Genomic DNA, 23,110 nt, shown 5'->3' with positions numbered 1-23,110 from the left:
CACTGGCAAACCACCTCATAAGCATAGTCTGCCTAGTAAACGTCGGGATGTGACATAACCCCATGGGTCAGGAATGACCCTGTGCTTGCACAGGGGACCTTTACCTTATACTGTTGTATATATTTTGTATGTTTTCACACATTTTTGGTGATTGTTGAATATATTGGTTCTTGTTGTTTGCTGCTAATATTTCCAAACTTCCAGGTAGGGCCTGGAGTTCTCCCAGAATAACAACTCATCTCCAGACTACAGAGATAATTTCCCCAGGATGAAATGCCAGCTTTATGTTGGAAATGAAGGACTTTGCGCTTTCTCTTGTGTTTGGAAATCCGGTAACAACTTAGAAGCAAATCCTTTTGTCTCTGTAACCTCTTGTAAGCCTCGCCTATTGCTTAAGAATTACTGTGTAGTTAGCAATTGTTAGACTTTCTTGTTTTCATGCTATTTTGCTCCCACAAATATTTTACTCTCTGTAATGAGCACGTTTCTTTAGAATAAATCTTTGACTTTACTTTAAAGTCTGCAAAACCTTTTTTGGGGCTCAGGGCTAAATCTAAAGTGTCTATGCGTGTGTGTGTGTGTGTGTGTGTGTGTGTGGAAACCACCTACCTTTTGTAACGTTTGTTGACAGCTACCCTCCCCTGACAGAGTCTCTACTCTGCAGGGCTGGCGCTGTCTTTTGGTCTTTTGGAAACTAGCTGGGGAAGAGTTGCTCTCAGCTCCTCCCTGTTAAGGCTAGACCTTTTTGGAACTGAGAGCTGGTGGCAGATCTACCTACTCTGGGCTTTAGGGGGGATCCTGAAGCTCAGTGGGAGATTTTTGAGTTATCTTAGGAAAACGTTCGGCAACTTTTGACCCAAAGAGGAACCGGTTTGCTGGAGAACAGGCCAGACCTCCTCGAGGGGGAGCATAGAGAGCCAGAGTGATAGAGAAGTCAGGCCCTGTTCATCCCCTCCTTCCTACTGTTCTGTTCTGCTATTACAACTGATCTCCAGCCAATAGAGATCAGTTTATATTCTGTATTAGGTTGCTGTAGTTAAGTTAGACTAACCTTTCCTAATGGAAGAAGCGGGGTAATTTCACCAATTGCCTCTACCTACTGCAGAACCTCAATTTACCTCTTATCTAAGTTAATTATTATTTTATTTAAATGTTTAGGTTTTTTTTTTTGGGGGGGGGGGTTATATCATTTCAGTTTCCGGTAAACAGTTACATGTTTGGACACTGCTCCATGAAAATAAGCCTCTGCACACAGTGAAACAACATGCTTTGGAAGGCTACACTGACATCTACTGGTGTGCTACTGCTCTTCATGTAAGAAGGGTAAATTGTGAGGGAATATTACAAAATCCCATTCACTAGGTTGCCAACCTCCAGGTACTAGCAGAAGATCTTCTGCTATTACAACTGATCTCCAGCCAATAGAGATCAGTTCACCTGGAGAAAATGGCCACTTTGGCAATTGGACTCTATGGCATTGAAGCCCCGGGTCCCTCTTTGCCATGGGCAGGAGGGTTTTTGGGCGGAGCCTGAGGAGGGCAGAGTTTGGGGAGGGGTTTGGAGAGGATCAGTTATAATAGCGTGAGATTTCCAGCTACTACCTGGAGGTTGGCAACCCTAGTCTACACCCACCACACATTTCAGAATTAGAAAGGTGCCTGCAGGCTCAAAAAGGTGGGGGTGTGTGTGACCTAGCATAAGGGATGGGATTTTTCACAGAGAGACTATGGGGAGGGGTGCTCTGGGTCAGTGGTCAACAGAGTGGGCAAAAGTGCATAAAGAACTCAGGCAGGGTGTGACGAGTAATTGGAACATGGAGGCCAAGAAGGCAGCAAAAGTGGACGCTGGGACTGGAAGGGGGACAAGGGCAAGATTTACACTTGGCAACAGAGGGGATGGCTCACATCAGCCACATGAATTTGTAAGGAAACTGAGGAGCTGACAGGCAGGATAACTAGTTTGGCTGTATCTACACACCCTCCAGAAATATTAATTAAAATATAAAGTATTTCATTCCACTCTACGGTTTGCTATTCCAGATGCAGACCACTGATTCTACTCCCAGGAGCCGTCATTCCCCTCTGGGGGCTGTCACTGCTGTCCCACAAAATGTTTGCTACTCCCTGGGCCTGTTATTCCACTCTGGGGGCTGTCATTCCAGTCCCAGAGCATAGATTCTATTCCTAGGGACTGTCATTCCACCCTGGGGCTATCATTCCAGTCCCAGAACACTTCTGGTGCTCTCAGAAGCTGTCATTCCACTCTTGGGGCTGCCATTACAGTCCCAGAGCACAGATGCTATTGCTAGGGACCATTATTTCACTCTGGGGGCTGTCATTCCAGTCCCAGAACACTTTTGCTTTTCCCAGGGGCTGTCATTCCACTCTGAGGGCTGTCATTCCACAGATTCTATTGCTTGAGACCATCATTCCACTCTGCTACTTCCAGGGGTTGTCATTCCACTCTGCTGGTTGTCATTCCAGTACTAGAACACACATTCTACTGCTAGGCACCGTCATACCACTCTGCTACTTCCAGGGGCTGTCATTCCACTTTGGCAGCTGTCCTTCCAATCTCAGAGGACAGATTCTGTTGCTAGGGACAATCATTCCACTCTGGGGGCTGTCATTCCAGTTCCAGAGCGCTGATTCTGTTCCTCGGGGCTGTCACTCGACTCTGGGGGATGTCATTCCAGTCCCACAGTGGTCTATCTGGGCCAAGTTTTTTTTAATGGAAAATCCATTCTGCATTTTCTTTGCAACCTTTTTTGTGTTGTAGTGTATTTCAATGGAGTCAATGCAAGTCAACCGACATTCCTGTCTCCCTTTATCTTCAATGGGTCTTCCGGCCTCTCCCATTGTTTCCAATGGGCAATCCTGTCATTTGTTTTAGCACAGCCCCCTCAATTGTCCACATACTGTGCTGTCAAATTTATTGACACAATTTCCAGTCGGTAAAAGGTGGAAAATATAATAAAGTATATTAAAGGTAAATGTCCCTGTGCAAGCACCGGGTCATTCCTGACCCATGGGGTTATGTCACATCCCGACGTTTACTAGGCAGACTTTGTTTACGGGGTGGTTTGCTGTTGCCTTCCCCAGTCGTCTACACTTTACCCACAGCAAGCTGGGTACTTATTTTACTGATCTCAGAAGAATGGAAGGCCGAGTTAACCCTGAGCTGGCTACCTGAAACTGACTTCCGTCGTGATCGAACTCAGGTCGTGAGCAGATCTTTTGACTGCAGTACTGCAGCTTACCACTCTGCGCCATGAGGTTCTTGGAATCAAGTATATTACTGAACCTATTACATCAGACCAGACATTGTCTTAGAGAAAGAACTTCTCAATTAAGCATAATTTGTGGCTAGAACAAATTGATATCCATTTATTGAAGTGTGAGAGCAATAGACAATTGGCAGGTTATTTCATGCCTCAAAGAAATTATTGTGAAAGGGGAGCTGGGATATACTCTGCAGAAGTGCCTAGGATTTGGAAGTAAAATGAACAGTTTTCCAGAGTTGTATAAAACTCTCTAGTGAAACATGACATTAGTTGGTTTTATAATTAAAACTATGACTGTGTATTAAATAAACCCACTGTCAGCAAACATGTTTACATAATTTATATGTCATTTATAAATTTATAAATAAGCAGATGCTCTACCACTGAGCCATGACCCCTTCCCATAAGAAGCTAACTTATACTGACTCAGACTCTTGGTCTATCAAGGTCAGTATTTTCTGTCAAGACTGGCAAGAGCTTTCCAGGGTCTCAGGCGGAGGTCTTTCACATCACCTATTAACCTCATCCTTTTAACTGGAGATGCCAGGGATTGAACCTGGGGCCATCTGAATGCCAAGCAGATGCTCTAGTACTGAGCCATGAGGTGGGGATTGCTTGTGTGAAAAGCCCAGAGGCCTTGGCTGATGCATCCATCCTTAAATGGCCCCCGGGCCTGATGTTCCCCACCCTTGTCCTACAGGGTTGTCATAAATCAGCTGCAGCTTGACAGCACTTTCCGCCACCCGCAACAGTGTATCCTTGTCGTCAGTTTAGGTAGCCAGGCTAAATGTATTTGTTTTTCATTGGTACCAGCTGTAGTTGTCAGGGTTCTATCAAAGGAGTTCTGTGTGCTGAGAAGAGAGCTACTCTGGAGCAACAAATAAGTCAAGCAACTTGTGGTTAATCTATATGAATTCTCTGGAAATTTGAAGGGGTGTGCTACCTAATGCATTAATCAATTCAAGAAGTAACTGTTGGCTAAGCATCATGCACATGATAAAGAGATGTTCTGTATCTGAGAAGCTACACTGGAGCTAACTAGAATAGCCAAACCTTGTTGTGTTCACACGGAAAAGATCCCATCGTGAGCAGATCATGTGCAAAAGAGGTGTCTGTCACAAAGAGGCTTTGCAAGTGATTTTTTGACAAAGTCAAACTGGAGCCACAGAGAAATTCGCCTATAAAGAATTAATAGGAAGAAGTCTTCTGGGAAGAAGTCATCCCCCATTAGATCAGGTCCCATTTATGAGCATTTGACTCTACACTCTCCAGCATAGTAGGGGTACAGCCTGGCAGAACTTCCTCCTGATCGCTATCGGCTGGAGATCAGTTGTAATAGTGGGAAATCTCCAGCTAGAACCTGGTGGTTGTTAACCCTAGAAGTAGCCTGTAAGTATGGGTTTCACAGATAGGCATATGAAGCACTAAGGTTTGTGACAAGGCAGAGTCCATTTCTATTGAGTCTGAAATGTCATTGGTTCGCACGGGGAAGCTAAGCATGGTTGGATGTTAAGAACGTGGCAAAGCACAGAAACTGTAGGTCATCGGAGGCGTAGTAAACCCAACTGCAGGGGTGAGGTCCAGATCTTCTTTAGATGTCCCAGGGGCTGGCTGGAAAGTGAATCTCTGCAGGAGACTCGCAAAGAAGAGGAAGAGCTCCATTTTGGCAAGGGTCTCACCCACACACATTCGCCGACCTGTGACAATGCAGATGGGGCAGGGGAGCCCTGTTTATTAAACTTCTTTATAGTTTGCCATAATATACAAAGTAGTAAATATGAAGGCGGACTGAAATACATAGCAACACAATAAGAACATGGGAACATAAGAAAGGCCATGCTGGATTAGACCAAGGTCCACCAAGTCCAGCAATCTGTTCACACAGTGGCAAACCAGGTGTCTCTAAGAAGCCCACAAACAAGACGACCGCAGCAGCATTATCTTGCCTGTGTTCCACAGCACCTAATATAATAGGCATATGAAGATCCTCTGATCCAGGAGAGAATAGGTATGCATCATGACTAGTATCCATTTTGACTAGCAGTCATGGATAGCCCTCTCCTCCATAAACATGTCCACTCCCCTCTTAAAGCCTTCCAAGTTGGCAGCCGTTGCCACATCCTGGGGCCAGGAGTTCCACACTTTAATTATGCTTGGTGTAAAGAAATGGGTTGTGTGAAGAAACACAATGAATAACAGTACTGAGGAATAACACTTATCTTGAAAGAATAAGTGAGAAATGGTCAGCTGAGAGAGAGTTCTACTAAATCAGTGGACTTGGGCACCCAATCTATTAATTAAACCCACAGTGATTGATATAAAAGAAGTTACCTGCGGAGAAAGGCATGAAGGCATCTCTCTTTACAAACTTTCCTTCGGAATCAAGGAAGTGCTCAGGGTAGAACTGAAGCGGTCTTTCCCACTGAGATTCATCATATAGCACAGAGTACAGTAATGGGATGACATGCGTCCCCTGAAAAGTCACAGGAATTAGTTATTAAAGAAAATGAAGATGGCCCATCAAGGGGAAAGGGCCACCACCCTCTTCCTGTCACCTGCAACATAGAAAAGTTGACCCCACTCACCCTGGCCTGACTGGTGACAACCCTGCGGTTTGCTGTGGTGCCACAGAGGGTTGCCAGGCCCCTCTTCGCCATCGACGGGAGATTATTGGGCCGGAGCCTGAGGAGGGCAGGGTTTGGGGAGGGTAGGGACTTCAATGCCATAGAGTCCAATTGCCAAAGTAGCCATTTTCTCCAGGGGAACTGATCTCTATCGGCTGGAGATCAGTTGTAAGAGCAGGAGATCTCCATCTAGTACTTGGAGGCTGGCAACCCTAGTGCCACACCTGTTGACAGTTTTGGATCCTGAGGTAAAAATGACCCCAGAAAAGGGCCTTGTTCACCCCCTCATGCTGCCCAAGCTCCCCCCCACCCAGTGTAGAGAGTAGCTCCAGTGTAGAGAGAAAGAGCTGTCTGTGAATGGGTTGCCCGGCCAGGGGTGCCATCTGGGGTTACTGCTTGCCATGACCGGCCATGATGTTGTGGGAAGGCAGGCGTGGTGCTGACAGGGGTGGTTCTGGTGCCCCTTCATCTCTGGAGCCCTAGACGATTGCCTTGGTGTGCCTAATGGATGGGCCTATTCTCCGCATTTTGAAATTAACAGGGATTACAAGCGGCTTAACTGATTGGCTCTGGAAGTCCGAATGAAAAATATTGGTGAGCAAAGACTGTAAAATTAACGCAGTTAAATAAGACTAATCACCTTCGGAATGAAATATCCTTTCAGAATGACATCCTCAGTGGTGGCGTGTGGCAGGTTTGTAGGAACAATATCACCAAACCTCTGAACTTCATGGATTACCGCATCTGTATAGGGCAGTTTTGATCGGTGTTCAATCTGAGGCTGAGCAGACCCGATCACCACTGCAATTTCTTCCTGGACCTTATCTGAGAAAAGAAAACATTTCTTAATTCACACTATGGTATTCCCCATTACTATGTGTGGATGTGAAAGTTGGACAGTGAAGAAAGCAGACAGGAAGAAAGTTGATTCATCTGAAATGTGGTGTTGGAGGAGAGCTTTCCAGATACCATGGATGGCCAAAAAGATAAATCAGTGGGTTCTAGATCAAATCAAGCCTGAATTCTCCATAGTAGAAGAAGAGTTGGTTTTTATATGCCAACTTTCTCTACCACTTAAGGAAGAATCAAACAGGCTTACAATCACCTTCCCTTTCCCAGAACAGACACCCTGTAAGGTAGGTGGGACTGAGAGAGCCCAAGGTCACCAACCTAGTTTTATGTGGAGGAGGGGGGAAGCAAACCCAGTTCTCCAGGTTAGAGTCCACTGCTCCTAACCACTATACCACGCTGTATAGACCACCGTTGACCTCTGAGGTGGGTGTCTCAGGGTGGGCTCTCTTAATTAAGAAAGGACCCAGAGAAGACTCTGAACTTTAGAGCTAAAACTTTTAATAATGCAACCAACGAAACAGACAGCAAGGCAACCAAGAAATAGACAGCAAGGCAATGACGATACGAATTAGATGAAACATTAATCCATTCAAAATACCCCTGCGCAGGAGGAAGGAGAGCCAAGGCAATGAACTTTAGCACACTGTCTGCCTCTCCTCAACTCACTGCTAAGTACCGACCCCCTTTATAGGCTAAGGCAGGGATGTCAAACATGTGGCCCACGGGCCGGATCCGGCCCCCAGAGGGCTTTTCTCCGGCTTGCGGAGCCGAGGCAGCCAGTCCCCCTTTCCCCCTCTCCTGACCTTTTCTGGTCTTCCCAGCCCCATGCGCCCAGCCAAAAGCCTCCCTTCCCTCCTTTCCCAGTGCGCAAAGGCAGCTGCCGCCTCGCACGCCGGGCCAGAAACCCCCTTCCCTCTCTTGCCAGAAGCTCCCCTCCCTCCTTTCCTGGCGCGCAAAGGCGGCTAGCGCCTCACGTACCGGGCCAAAAGCCCCCTTTCCTCCCTTGCAAGAAGACCCCCTTCCCTCCTTTCCTGGTGCTGAGGCGGCAGCCACCTTTGCGCACCTTTGCGAGCACAGGCAACTGCCGCCTTGAGCGCCGGGCCAGAAGCTCCCTTCCCTCCCTTGCCAGAAGCCCCCTTCCCTCCTTTCCTGGTGCTGAGGCGGCAGCCACCTTTGCGCACCGGAAAAGGAGAGAAGGGGGTTTCTGGCAAGGAAGGGAAGGGAGCTTCTGGCCCAGCGTGTGAGGTGGCAGCAGGCGCTCTGGAAACATAGAAGAAGCTCCCATCCCTCCCTTGCCAGAAGCCCCCTTCCCTCCTTTCCCAGTGCACAAAAGTGGCTGAGTTCGACATTCCTGGGCTAAAGAGAATACAGAAGTGATAAACACATTCCATCTTCATGAACTGTTGGAAACCCCCTTAGCCATAATTGATAGTGCTAAAAGTAGAATGTCAAGTTGACCTTGGCAGCCCCAGAGGCTCTAGTCTCTTTTGCCAAGTATTCTTATTTCTTAGAATTGTGTTCGTATTTGTTCCTTAATAGGATAGAGGTTATTAATGTAGTTTAGAATATGTTAGAGAGATCTTATGAAACTTATATTGCAAAGCATTATGGTTAGGAAAATCTCTTAGCCTTTCTTAGCCTTTCATTTAGGCCTCCTACTACAACCTCAACTATAGGCCTGGTGGAACATCTCCATCTTGCAGGCCCTGCAGAACTGAACCAAGTCCCGCAGGGCCTGGGTTAGCGTTACCAACCTCCAGGTACTCACAGGAGATCTCCTGCTTTTACAACTGGTCTCCAGCCGATAGAGATCAGTTCACCTGGAGAAAATGGTTGCTTCAGCAATTGGACTCTCTGGCATTGAAGTCCCTCCCCTCCCAAAATTCCACCCCTCCTCAGGCTCCACCCAAAAAACTTCCCACCGGTGGCAACCCTAGCTTGGGTCTCACTAGACAGGGAGTTCCACCAGGCCAGGGCCAGAGCTGGAAAAAACTCTCTGGTGCTTCCTAATCACAAAATCACACAAGGTTGGAAGAGACCACAAGGGCCATCCTTTCCAACCCCCTGCCATGCAGGATCCCATAATCAAAGCGCTCCCGACAGATGGCCATCCAACCTCTGCTTAAAGACCTCCAAAGATGGGGACTCCACCCCCACCCCCGAGACAGTGCATTCCACCATCGAACAGCCCTCACCGTCAGAAAGTTCTTCCTAATGTTTAGGTGGAATTGCTTTCCTATTAGTTTAAATCCATTACTCCATGTTCTAGTCTCTGAAGCAACAGAGAACAAGCTAGTTCCCTCATTAACATGGCACCCCTTCAAATATTTAAACATGGCTATCATGCCACCCCTTAACCTTCTCTTCTCCAGACTAAACAAACCCAGCTCCTTAAGTCTCTCCTCATAGGGCGTAGATTCCAGACCTTTGACCATTCTGGTCGCCCTCCTCTTGACACACTCCAACTTGTCAACATCCTTCTTAAATTGTGGAGCCCAAAACTGGACACAGTATTCCAAGTGAGGTCTGACCAATGCAGAATACAGTGGTAGTATTACTTCCCTTGATCTAGACACAATACTCCTATTGATGCAGCCCAGAATTGCATTGGCCTTCTTAGCCGCCATATCACACTGTTGACTCATACTCAGTTTGTGGTCCACTAAGACTCCCAGATCTCTTTCACATGTACTGTTGTCAAGCCAACTATCTCCCATACTGTACCTGTACCTTATGTTGTTTCTGCTTGGGTGAAGTACCTTACACTTCTCCCTATTGAAATCCATTTTATTGCTTATGGCCCAGCTCTCCAGTCTATCTAGGTCATTCTGAGCTCTGATCCTGTCCTCTGGGGTATTAACTACCCCTCCCAACTTGGTGTCATCTGCAAATTTGATTATCATGTCCTCTATTCCATCATCCAAGTCATTTATAAAAATATTAAATAGTACCTGTCCCAGGACAGACCCCTGTGGCACCGCACTGGTCACTCCTCTCCAGGATGAAGTTGTGCCATTTATGAGCACCCTTTGGGTTCAGTTGGTCAACCAATTACCAATCCACCTAACAGTAGCAGTGTCCAGCCCACATTTTACTAGCTTTGTTTCAAGAAGGTCATGGGGGACTTTATCAAAGGCTTTACTGAAATCAAGGTACACTACATCTACAGCATTCCCTTCATCTACCATACTTGTCACTCTTTCAAGAAAGATATGAGATTAGTTTGGCATGACCTGTTTTCCCTCATTCAGATAACATCCAACGACAACCCAAGAGTTCTCTCCATTCTCACCGCTAAGTGTCACTGAAATCCAGATATCCTAGAATAATGGAAACCAACCAATGGGAAGCACTCACTCTGAATTTCAGGGTACTTCATCATCAGCAACAGGGCCCAACGCAAAGTAGTCGAAGTGGTCTCCGTGCCAGCAGCAAATAAATCACTCACAGCAGACTTTAGATTTTCATTATGGAAAAATTCATTAATATTGTTCTTGTCCTTCTCCTAGGAGATAAAAAGAAATAAATGATTTAAACTAAACAAATACAATATGTAGCAAAATTAAAACCAAGAGGACTCTGACGATTTCACAACAATGATGTCCCGATTGTTTATCTTGACACTCCTTCGAACATAGTTGAGAACTAACTACATGCAGAAAATATCTTTGCAATACACCAAACCTGGGAAGAAACAATGGAAGAGTAGCTAAGGCAACATTCCTGTTCCTTTTGCATGAAAAAGTGAATGAAACACTGGAATATTCTAATTTGGTGGTTCTCGATGGATAAGGCAGGTGGACATTCTATCCTCCGGGTGTCTTCCTAATTCAATGTATATGCTTTCCATAGACCAGAAGGCAATGAGACCATAAACAGGAAGCAACAAATCCTGTGATTGGGAAGGAGTTTAAAGAATATCCGGAGAAAATTGCAACCTACTACCATCTTGAGATCAGATGTCGAAAGGGATGCACAATGTTAAGTAACAATGGTGCCTCACTTCCATCTTCTATGGCATCAAGTTTGTGCCAGCAATACTACATACTCTTTGCCTCACATTCGTTATTATTTTATTATTATTAAAAATGTTGAGCACATTTGCCTGCAAATCTGTTTTCATGAAAAATCACTTATGGGCAAAAACGCATGGTCGCTTTAGCCTCCTTTATTCCCTGTTTCAGCCAGGAGTCAGCCACGATCGAACGCATGTTCGGCGAAAATGCATGCGTTCTATCCTGGCTGAATCCTGGTTGAAACAGGGAATAAAGGAGGCTAAAGTGACCATGCATTTTCGCCCTATAAAAAACTCTGAAGGTAGAAATATGAAGCCACCTCACATTAAAGCAGAAAATGTTACACAGTCTGGGCACCAAAACAAACAGTAAGAGTAATAGTTCTTAAACCAATCTCCTGCAAGCCAGTCTTTAGGTCAGCCCAGTAGGGCTGCCAATCTCCAGTTGGTGACTTACTTGAGATCTCCTGTTATTACAACTGATCTCCAGGCAATAGAAATAATTTTCCCTGGAGAAAATGGCCGCTTTGGCAATTGGACTCTATGGCATAAGTCCCTCCCCTCTCCAAACCCCGCCTTCCTCAGGCCCCACCACCAACATCTTCAGGTATTTCCCAACCTGGAGCTGGCAACCCTATCCATTTGGGTCCTGGGGTTCTCCTAGAATTACCCCTGGTTTCTAAACTACAGAGATCAGTTCCCCAGGACAAAATGGCTGTTTTGAAGGGAAAGTCTATACTTTCTATATCTATACCCAGAATGTTTTGTATGAACCAGAGTTCTTAAAGGTGACATATCTATGAACTTTACAACATATTTTCATTCTGGAACAAACAAGTACATTTCAGAAAAATAAGAGTAGTGGGCAAAGGGGCCAGAATAAGGCCCTGCCTAAAAGAGGTCAACTTGACATTCAGGCTGCTAGCTATTTCTAATAATGGTATAAACAGATGAAATGTAACGGATGGAATGTGTTTACCCAATAGTATAAATACTCACTTATTATCATTGAAGGGAGAGAGAGGGAACTGTTCTTAGATCTTATTGGGATCTGTTCCTTTTCTCCCCCACCTACAGGTGTGTGTGTGTAAGTTGTATGTTAGCTGTGATGCCTTTTTTGGATATGCATTGTTTCTTTATTAAAGCGGTTATACCGAGACTTCAGAGTTCTCTTAGTCCATTCTTAATTAGAAATTATGTTCAGCCTGAAGAAACCCACTACAGTTTCATGTTGGAAGTGAAGGACTTTGTGTTGTCTCTTAACCTCAGACTCCAGAGGTGGTCTTTAGAGAGCCTGCATAATAGGTAAGTCAGGACATATCTCTTCCTTTCTACTGCTCTGATCCTGTCCCTTTGATGCATAGATTGCTACTCTTAGGGAATCTTCCTTCCTTCCTTCTCTCTCTCTCTCTCTTTCTCTCTCTCTCTCTCCATCTTGCATCATGAACGCAGGGCATGCTTTCCTGCCTCTCCATCTGTCCTAGTTTAGCTAGTTAGTTCAGAATGCTTACTCTATCCTGTCTAGAATGGAGTTACCTATAATAAAGGACTCATATCAGTTTACTAAGACAAAGGGCTCCGTGTGAACTTTATGTCCTCCTCAGCAGCCTAATGCAAGTTCTGCTGTGCCGTATGCTGTCTGGAGGATGGACTCTATAGCATTGTAGCCCTCTAAGGTCCCTCTCCTCCCCCGGGCGCAACCCCAAATCTCCAGGAACTTCTCAGCTCAGGGTTTGCAACTCTACACCCTACACTGCAAGAGAGCCTACAGTAGTCGAGACTCTAGACTATGATGTTGCATATAATGCAATAACGTTGTATATAGTGAGCTGTGACACTGAATTGTTAATTCCTCTAAATTCTCAGCTTTCTTTTTTTTTTTTGAAAAAAGAAAGTCTGTCACATTTTTTGTTGAAGAGACATAAGGGGAAAGTTAACTGGGGAACTGGACAAAGCAGGGTAATGTTTGTGTTGCATGTTTAACTTGCAGTCTTTATTGATTGTGGTGAATTTGCAAAATTTCTTTCTGACCTGCAGGTAATCTCTGTGTCTACAGAGATACTTCATGTAATACATGAATGGTTGAAGATGGGGAAATCCCAGCTAGTTTGATGGGCTGTCCCTCCCCCCCTCCCCACAAGCTAGCGGTGAGAAAAGTTCACCTCTGGTTTGCATGTTTTAAAAGACTCTGTTACCTCTTGCTGTCGGATTAGAAAAGCATCAATAAAGCTCCTTTGGTCATTCTCATCCAGTTCTTTGAGGTGTTCTATGAAGGAGGCCTGGATGAAGGCGTGCAATTCATCCCTGTTGTCAAGGACAGTCTTGCGAGCACCAAAGAGAAAACCCAGAGCAGGAAACATGTTGTACAGCTAAAAGAATAACCAATGAGAATTGAAAAGATTAAGAAAACCCCAAATCCTATTGCTGATGTAGAAATCTCAAGATTTTTTTTTTTTTGCAAATCGCCCATGATGCTGTACCACCTAAACCCTCTGTCTGGTTGCAGTGGTTAAGATTGCCAGGCGGTGTAATCACCAGGAGATTAGGGGGCGGGGTTGGGTTGCCAGGTCCCTCTTCACCACCGGCGGGAGGTTTTTTGGATGGAGACTGAGGAGGGCAGGGTTTGAGGAGGAGAGGGACTGCAATGCCATAGAGTCCAATTGCCAAAGCAGCCATTTTCTCCGGGGGAACTGATCTCTATTGGCTGGAGATCAGTTGTTTATAGCAGGAGATCTCCAGCTAGTACCTGGAGGTTGGCAACCCCAGGGCGGGGACATGGGTGGGTTGCATGCTCTCTGACATCACTTTCAGGCAAAACCAGAAGTGACATCACCTTGTGTGTGACACCATCATTTTTTTTAAAAAAAAATATTATTTTGAGTGGCAGACCTGCCAACCTTAAAAGTGGTAGAGTTTTTAAATGACTGTCCCATATATTTTCCTGAACATCTCAAATAAGTTACAAGTTTCTCAGAATAAGTTCTGCACCGGCCATGAAATCTTGAGTTTGTGCAGTGAATCTTTCAAGGGGGTAAGAATGATCATTTGTAATTTAGAGGATTAGAAGAATGAAGAGAGTTAGGGCTCAAAAGTTAAAGTGTTGAGAAAAGTGTCTGTGTGCCGACAGCACTCCAATGTTGATTAAACTTATTATTATTTTTTTAAAAAACTTCTTTTGTTCATCCTTGCTGACTGAGAATTAAGTTTCTATGGGGAATAAACTACAGACACAAACCAGTTAGGCCTCAGCCTAGGATGGATGGATGAGTAGAGATATAAATGGGGGCAGTGCGACAGGGAAGCAGTATTTAGCTCCCTAACACAATAGCACAGGGAAATATTCTAGTGAGGGGGCAGCTGAAAAGACTGCCCGGTCTAGTGGTTAGGGATGCCAAGTCCCTCTTTGCCACCAGCGGGTTGTTTTTGGGGCAAAGCCTGAAAAGGTCGGGGTTTGGGGAGGGGAGGGAGGGACTTCAATGCCATAGAGTCCAAAGTGCCAAAGCAGCCATTTTCTCCAAGGGAACCGATCTGTATCAGCTGGAAATCAGTTGTAATAGCAGGAGATCTCCAGCTAGTACCCGGAGGTTGGCAAACCTAATAGATTAACTTTTAAAATTTTATTAGTGTTTGCCCTCTTTCTGGGCTTCAAAAACAACCAAAGCCAGGCAGTTTTAGAAAAATAGTGTTTTAGGCTATCCTTTCAGAGTTCCATTGTTCAGAAGGGAGCTGCTTAATTTTGGGGAAAGGATTAGACTTTGCTTGTAGGCCAGTCAGCGGTTCTTTAATACAGGACGTAAAGCCTTTCAAAAGTTTTCCTATCCATCTTCAGGTTCGTTTCCCAAAACTTAGCCAGCTTTTAGAACAAAAAAAATCACCAGTTTAAAAAACAAAAAAGAAAAATACCACTGAATGAAAGTTAGGTCAGGCGTATTTTTACAAAACACACCAGTTCTGCCTGTATGCAAAGAAACATTTAGGCGTAACTTGCTTATAACTTTTGGCATGTATTCAAAGTGGCCAATTAAATCATAAACTACTGATAGAGTAACAGCCTTATCTTTACCAGAGAGTAGCTAGATTAAATGATAGTCGTGAGAACAAACAGGAAAGTGTGAAATCAAAGGAGTAAAAAGAAAAGATCTTACATAAGAATATAAATCACAACTGGATAGAAAATGGGTGTTTCTGTCTTTGCCTTTCCACACTGGCAGACTCTGTTCCAGTGGGCTATCGAGGAATCTGCCAAATAATTCGTTGAGTGTTAAGGCATTGTGTCCAAGAAGAAAAGTCTTCAAAAGGTTGGAACAGTTAAGAATACTAGATAGTCTGGTAGTGTACTAGGAAAGATGGGGTACTCTGTCATTGGAAAAAGGATGCACATTTCCTTTTGGCATCACCACATAGTTCAAGATGGTCCCTACGTTCCAGATTTGTAATTATCATTTCCGGCGTGATACTGCAGGATACTCAAGGCAGTGCTCGATATCTGAAGCATTATTTTTCCTTGTTTTAGTTTTTATTCAGTGTTTGTTTTACTTGTTTATCTCCCTTTTAAGGGGGTTACCGCATTATGTATTCCCAGCGATGTATTAAGAGTTTGAAAACGTTATAAAAAATACTGTTCGCACTTTGTTTGGCCCCTTTAGCTGTGAAAACATCTTCCAACCATTTTTTTAGCCGTAGTATCCAAAAACCCTTTTAAAGTGATGTTTTTTATAACATTTTCAAACTTTTAGTACATCGGTGGGAAGACATAATGCGGTAACCCCCAAGTTTATTCAAGTCCTCATTTTTCTTTTTAATTTTACTGGCTCTGTTCCTGGGTGTGAGGTTTTAGATGCTGAGGCTGTGCTCTGCATTCAGAGTATTACCGTATATACTCGTGTATAAGCCGAGTTTTTCAGCCCAAAAAAAGGGCTGAAAAAGCCGGCCTCGGCTTATACACGGGTCAATACGGTAGAAGGAGGGAGGAGGGAGAAGGAGGGAGGAGGGAGGGGGGAACTTACTGCCGCCGCCGAGCCACCGCCATTTTCTCCCGCCGGGAGGGGTCTTGGGCAGCCTCTCTGCAGCCGCAGAGAGACTGCCCTGGCCCCCCCGGCCCCCGCCGCCATTTTCCCCCGCCGGGAGGGGCCCTGGGCAGCCTCTCTGCAGCCGCAGGGAAGCTGCCCTGGCCCCCCCAGGCCCCCGCCGCCATTTTCCCCCGCCGGGAGGGGCCCTGGGCAGCCTCTCTGCAGCCGCAGGGAAGCTGCCCTGGCCCCCCCAGGCCCCCGCCGCCATTTTCCCCCGCCGGGAGGGGCCCTGGGCAGCCTCTCTGCAGCCGCAGGGAAGCTGCCCTGGCCCCCCCAGGCCCCCGCCGCCATTTTCCCCCGCCGGGAGGGACCCTGGGCAGCCTCTCTGCAGCCGCAGGGAAGCTGCCCTGGCCCCCCCAGGCCCCCGCCGCCATTTTCCCCCACCGGGAGGGGCCCTGGGCAGCCTCTCTGCAGCCGCAGGGAAGCTGCCCTGGCCCCTCCAGGCCCCCGCCGCCATTTTCCCCCGCCGGGAGGGGCCCTGGGCAGCCTCTCTGCAGCCGCAGGGAAGCTGCCCTGGCCCCCCCAGGCCCCCGCCGCCATTTTCCCCCGCCGGGAGGGGCCCTGGGCAGCCTCTCTGCAGCCGCAGGGAAGCTGCCCTGGCCCCCCCAGGCCCCCGCCGCCATTTTCCCCCGCCGGGAGGGGCCCTGGGCAGCCTCTCTGCAGCCGCAGGGAAGCTGCCCTGGCCCCCCCAGGCCCCCGCCGCCATTTTCCCCCGCCGGGAGGGGCCCTGGGCAGCCTCTCTGCAGCCGCAGAGAAGCTGCCCTGGCCCCCCCAGGCCCCCGCCGCCATTTTCCCCCGCCGGGAGGGGCCCTGGGCAGCCTCTCTGCAGTCGCAGGAAGGCTGCCCCAGCCCTCCCCGGCCCCCGCCGCATTTTCCCCGCTGGGAGGGGCCATGGGAGGCCCCTGCCCGTTGCGCCGCTACCGCCCACGCGCCTGGGCGCCTTCCTCCGGCCGGCAGCGGCCTGGAGGGGCCTCCTGCCGGCCCAGGAAGGACGCGCCGCTGCCGCTTCGCCGCCTCTCCAGGTAAGTAGTGGGTTCAGGGGCTTTTCCCCCTCCCCCCCTTGGATGGCACTGGGGTCGGGGTGGGTCGGGAGGGCCTGGGAGGCGGCGGGAGGGCGACCTGGGGCAGGGTCCCTGCGCTCTAAAATGGCGGCCGCCGTTTTAGAGCGCAGCATTGCGGGTAAAGGAAATTTCTTATTGCCCCTCGGCTTATACGCGGGTCAATAAGAAATTCCCTTTTCTGGCCTCTAATTTGGGGGGTCGGCTTATACTCGGGTCGGCTTATACCCGAGTATATACGGTAGCCTTATTCTATTTCTCTTCATTTTTTCTTCTCTCCTTATCTTCCTTTCTTTTGATCCCTGTCCTATTTTATCTTATGTTTTAAACATTTTAAATCCCTTTTAGCCTGTATTAACTCTTTGGTCTCAGTGTTGGCTCGCTGGGCAGTAACAGCCTTTCCCCCTTTGTTTTCTTCCTCATCAAGTAGGTGGAGGGGGTAAAACAAAGGGTCCCTGTCCTGTTGAGAGCCAGCGAGGTGTAGTGGTTAAGAGCGGTGGTTTGGAGTGGTGGTCTCTGATCTGGACAACCGGGTTTGATTCCCCGCTCCTCCACATGAGTGGTGGATGGTAATCTGGTGAACCGGGTTGGTTTCCCCACTCCTCCACATGAAGCCAGCTGGGTGACCTTGGGCTAGTCACAGCTCTCTTAGAGCTCTCTCAGCCCCACCTACCTCACAGGGTGTCTGTTTTGGGGAGGGGAAGGGAAGGTGATTGTAAGCCAGTTTGATTTTTCCTCAAGGGGTAGAGAAAGTAGTCATATAAAAATCAACTCTCCTCCTCCTCCTCCTCGTTTTAATTTTTCATATATCTTCTTATTTTACTTCTCAAGTTATTTTGCATCCCCCTCCTCGAGGTTTTTTTTTTACACCTCACCTACATTTGTAGGGCTGATAATTATTCTACTTATTCTACTTCTCCCATTTTTATCCTACCCTTTTCTATTCATTTATCCCATGTAAACATTCCTTTAGCTGACCTTTTCTTTTACCTGTTCTTCTCTGTTTAATTTTAGCTTTGTTTTGTTAACTGTCACCTTAAGGCAGTGCCTTTTTCAGCACATTCCTGAGATGTGCCGGCGGCTGCGCCCAAATGCCTTTGGAGGCCGGCAAAGGCTTCCGCCGGCGCAAGGGCCCAAAGTGCCAGTGTCTGGGCGGCACACGCTGGCGTTTGTGGCCCCAGCGCCAGCGTGCGGGCCAGAAGCCGGTTGCCAGCCGCTGCAGCGACAGCGCCAGGCACGGACACCGACGGAGCCTGCCGCCAGCATCTGAATGCTGGCAAAGGCCACAGCGGCATCCCGGGAGGCGTTCCCGGGGTGTCACGGCGCCGGCCGGGAGATGTTCCCAGGGTGTCGCGGTGCTGGCCAGGGGGCAGGACCACCGTTGGGTGGCCTCCTAAGCTGTTATGGCTTGGGAATGCCCCCTTTTATTTTTGCAGAAATACGCCACCTATCTCCTGTGCAACCCTGTGTGGATTGCATGGATTTTTGGCGCTGGGCTGCGTTGCCTCCTAAGCCCGGCACAGGCATTCTGCTCAGGAATGCACTGTTTATCTGATAGCCGGTGATGGTTGATGGTTGCAAACTATCTTGGGAAACTCTGGAGCTTCTCGTAAGGAAAAAGGAGTGGTTGCTGTTTGTTTAGTTTAGTAAGTAGCTAGAGTGTTGAGGGTGTGATGACTTTTACAAAACCAAACCTAACTTTTGGGGGAGTGGGATTTAAAAAAAAGCTTCGTGAATCAGGAAGGTTATAGTTCAGAAGTGCAATCGCTCTGGGAGGCCTGAACCATGTATTTTCCCCTAATGTTTTTGAATCAGTTTTGCAACACAGCAAATTCTTCATTAGCCACCAGACACATTTTTTTTGGGTTAGTGAGCCAACAAAATCAAGACAGAATTACATAGCCCTGCCTCCACTGTATGTAGCAAAATTGAAAATAATTATTTAACCAATTTTGAATGGTTAGATTACCGTGACTGAGGGACTTCCAGCAAGCCGGACATTTTCATTGATCAAGTTCAGTAGGCTTACGAAAGTAGGATCTTCGTATTCAAATCGCTTGCCAAGTAATATGGACACTATAATATTGGCAACAGCAGCATTCATGATTACGTTGTTCTCAAAGGGTTTTCCTATACCAAAAATAAAAAAGAGCCAGCATTTACTTTGGAAAGATCCTCACTATTGCTTTGATGTTAAGGAGAAGATAGCAATACCACTTACCAGGAGCAGGAGAGGTGTTCTGTCCTGCATGGATAGTTCTGCTTTGCTCAGTCCTTCCTCCTCTCCTGACATATGTTCATAGCTTTGACTCTAACTTGGATTTATATGTGTCTCATGTTTTGGGCAGGCTTCTGATTTGTTGAAACCCTCCTCCCCCATCCCCATGTGCTGAGCTTGTCTATCAATTTAAATAATCATTCTGAACATAAGAACATAAGAAAAGCCCTGCTGGATCCGACCAAGGTCCATCAAGTCCAGCAGTCTGTTCACACAGTGGCCAACCAAGTGTCTCTAGGAAGCCCACAAGCAAGACGACTGCAGCAGCACCGTCCTGCCTGCGGTCCACAGCACCTCATATAACAGGCATGCTCCTCTGATCCTGGAGAGAATAGGGATGCATCATGACTAGCATCCATTTTGACTAGTAGCCATGGATATCCCTCTCCTCCATAAGAACATAAGAAAAGCCTTGCTGGATGAGACCAAGGTCCATCAAGTCCAGCAGTCTGTTCACACAGTGGCTAACCAGGTGCCTCAAGGAAGCCCACAAACAAGATGACTGCAGCAATAGGCATGCTCATCTGATTAAGGTTGTACACAAATTTTTGATCTGATGTGCATGGACTATACATGAGTGGCCCTGAACTTTGTATTGTAATCTTTGGACGGTTTTGGGTTGTCATCCATCTATATCTGTATTGTAAATATTCACTAATTGATAAGACATATATATGCAGGTGTCTTATACTGAAACAGACCATTGGTCAATCAAGGTCAGGATTGTCTACTCAGACTGTCAATGGCTCTCCCTGGTCTCAGGCAGAGGTATTTCATATAATTTATTATCCAGTCCTTTTAACGAGAGATGCCAGGGATTAAAACTGGGACCTTCTGCATGCAAAACAGAGGATTTTCCACTGAGCCACAGCTCCTACATACTGCAGGCTTAAACAGGTTTAATGGTAGTTCTGTCTCCCCAGGGTATTTTGGGAATATAGTTTTACAAGTCAATATGTAATGAACAAATGTCAGTGCCCTCAAACTACCATTGTTGGGGGAAAGACATGACAGTAAATGATTACAAAAATCCATTCATACTGTGGCTTGTAGATATGCTCTTAAGAGCACAGAAGACACCACCAACCCACCTCGGTAAGATTCAAATTTCTGTATTAGAAAATGGCATTCTTCAACAATCTTGTCCTCAATGGTCCTCTTCCCCATTCCATAGTCACGCAACGTGGCTAGCATAAACCGCCGCATCACCTTCCAGTTCTCACCATGAGAAAAAGTAACTCCTAAATGGAAGCAAAGGACTGGTGTCAAGAGTTGGCATGACCCTTATGGCTGTATACGCAAAACCCAGCAGGTCTTGCACATTGGAGGGAACCCAGGATGAAGACATGCATTGTGTTTCTGTGGGTTCTGTTTATAGATGTACATGGTGAGCAACTTTGTGCACCCACAATGAAGGATAGGTTACACAATGGGGTGGATCCAACCATCCTCCAAGGAGCCTTCCTCCAGCCTAAGGAGCCTTGGTCCATCTTATGTGGCTGTTGCTCCTGAGGAAGAACCACTTAATTTGGGTTGGTCAGACAGGACGGGCAAGATTTCCATCACTGCAACACTTAGCTCCATTTGTACCATTTTACTTTTTTTCCCTCTGGCAACTCCCAGAATAAAATTAAAGGCCAAGGATCAAGAGTTCCCCCTCCACTGACAGAATGTAAAAAGGCCAGGATGAAGATCTGCCACCCTGAGCTGCATTCCAGATTCCACGCAGGAGAGAACCAACGTCTTCATGTCATCAAGAGCAACCTTGTCAGGAACACTCACCGCTGCCACCACTTCTGCCGGGCCTCGGCTGCTCTAACACCACTGCTCTGCCTTCTTCTGCTACCTCTGACTGCCACCAGGAGGTAGAGTTGCTAATCCTCCTTGCCCTCTGCGGCAATTATCCTCCAAAATCCTGCCTTTCCTCCTAGGCACACAACCAATCCTTGTGATTTTAGCCTCATGCAAGTCAGAGCCCATGAAACTCCACTGGATAGAAGGGTGTGAGGAAACCTCGGTTTAAAAAGGGCGAGGAAATTTTTTTTGCCTCAGACGTGGGGTTCTGGATAAGACTGTGAGTTTAGTCAGGTTTTTAATTCAGGTTTTAGTAAGGGTTTGGGGATTGGGAAAGGGAAGGAAACTTGTTTTAGTGTGACCAATAAGCATCCTGTTATAAGGGCTGACATTCCTACCACAAGATCCTTACCCTGTTAAATACATTATTTTCTATTAAATAAACATTCGATGTTCATTTCCATCTGTGTCTGGTCAAATATCTATGAAAAAGCAATTTCTATTTACCTCATAAATAATTACAGTCCAAGTCTAGCAGGTTTCCAAATAAGAGATCCTTAGGGACATATAGCTAACCCGCTACCAGCTCTATAATCAAAGCTTCTGTCCCCCTTTTTATTTGATTGGGGTTTTATTTGACAGGGGCAGTTAGGGTTTAAAGAGCACCTACTGTGCAAAAGGATTGTCCTCACCATAGCCTTCTGAAACGTTTTCAAAGATTGGGACCTCAGCCCTCTCCGCAAAGGCATCTGCCTGGTTCACCAACGCTTCCTTTACAGTCTCGTAGCCGGTCAGTACGACTATTTTCTGGAATCCCAGCTGGAAGCTGAAGACAGGACCATACCGCTTGGATAACTGAAATGCGAATTTTTAAAAACGACAGTTCAGGTCTTCAAGACAGTGGCCAGCTTACTCAGAAACACCAGTTAAGTATCCATTTAAACACTCACCAGATAGCAGGGAGCCTACAAACATAGCAGTTGCAAAGAATTAAATCAGCAAGAACAAAGCAACGCTGGCTCAAATGTTTGTTATTTCATACGTTGCGGTCTTCACTTGGGAGTGGGCAGCTTGAGTGGCCTCTGGCCCACAAGGAGATCGACATAACACATGAATCCATGAGTGGTGCAGAAAGGACACAAACGGTTTACCTCGGACATGGTTCTGTAAGGCCTCTTCACGTCTAGAAGGAGGAGATTTCCAATGAGGGGCCACGGCCTCGGTCCTGGGGGAAGATCTCGTCTGCTGGCGTTCCAGAAACTGCCCCTTTTCAGAAAGAATGCCATTGTAAGGACAAAGAGCAACAACAGGAAAATAAGATCCATTAAATCCATGCCTGGAGAACCCTTCTAAAGCAATTCTGATGGAAGAGGTAACACAGGATTTGATCTAGGACAGTCTCTGTTAGCTGACAGAAACAGAATAAATATTTGTTCTGCCTACTGTTAGAGCTCTAATAAATCAATCAGAACTATCCTGTGTAATGGAATCTGCCCTGCTTTTCCCACCCTCCCACTTTCTCAGCTCTAACTATTTAATCCATACTTCATGGTTTAGTCTTCTTTATTATCTGGATGGGTGGCATCTAGCTTCTTAAAAGAAAACTTTGCCAAACAGGTTTCAACCCTTTGGACTCCTTTCTAAATGTCCAGTAGTCAGAATTGGCTGGCAGATTAGAACTGTTAGTTTTGCCAGTTCAGATAGTGGCTTCGCCTGATATTCTTGGATAACTGCTGAAGCTTGAATTATTTTCCCATTGAACCCCTTCCCTATATTTTACTGTTAATGCAAGGGGCTTTCTTCAACGTCACTCCTTTAAGGACTGAATGGGGGTACCAGTATGCTGACAGATCTGTACATCATGGCATACTTTAGGATAGATTATGTAAGTGATCCATAAATACAGTTGCCAGGTCCCTCTTCGCCACCAATGGGAGGTTTTTGGGGCAGAGCCTGAGGAGGGCGGTGTTTGGGGAGGGGAGGGACTTCAGTGCCATAGAGTCCAATTGCCAAAGTGGCCATTTTCTCCAGGGGAACTGATCTCTGTTGGCTGGATTTCAGTTGTAATAGCAGGAGATCCCCAGCTAGTACCTGGAGGTTAGCAAGCCTATCTATGGGGTTGATTGCACTTCTCTTC

At 46.6% G+C, this 23,110-nt stretch overlaps 1 protein-coding gene across 1 annotated transcript; it reads right to left on the bottom strand.

Annotated features, from left to right (window-relative positions):
• Window positions 1-4,786: 4,786 nt before the first annotated feature.
• Window positions 4,787-22,307, bottom strand: LOC130483919 (cytochrome P450 2K1-like). The gene is made up of 9 exons (XM_056856829.1): window positions 22,125-22,307; window positions 21,666-21,828; window positions 20,271-20,420; window positions 18,871-19,031; window positions 12,970-13,143; window positions 10,117-10,264; window positions 6,548-6,732; window positions 5,615-5,756; window positions 4,787-4,980 (listed from the first exon to the last, which is right to left on the bottom strand). The coding sequence occupies exons 1-9, from the start codon at window positions 22,305-22,307 to the stop codon at window positions 4,793-4,795; spliced, it is 1,494 nt and encodes a 497-aa protein (XP_056712807.1). The 3' UTR covers window positions 4,787-4,792.
• Window positions 22,308-23,110: the final 803 nt, after the last annotated feature.

Source organism: Euleptes europaea, chromosome 10 (genome assembly GCF_029931775.1).
Source record: "Euleptes europaea isolate rEulEur1 chromosome 10, rEulEur1.hap1, whole genome shotgun sequence".
Taxonomy (NCBI): Eukaryota; Metazoa; Chordata; class Lepidosauria; order Squamata; family Sphaerodactylidae; genus Euleptes; species Euleptes europaea.
Note: the sequence above shows the minus strand (reverse complement) of the source record. Positions and strands in the feature narration are given on the sequence as shown.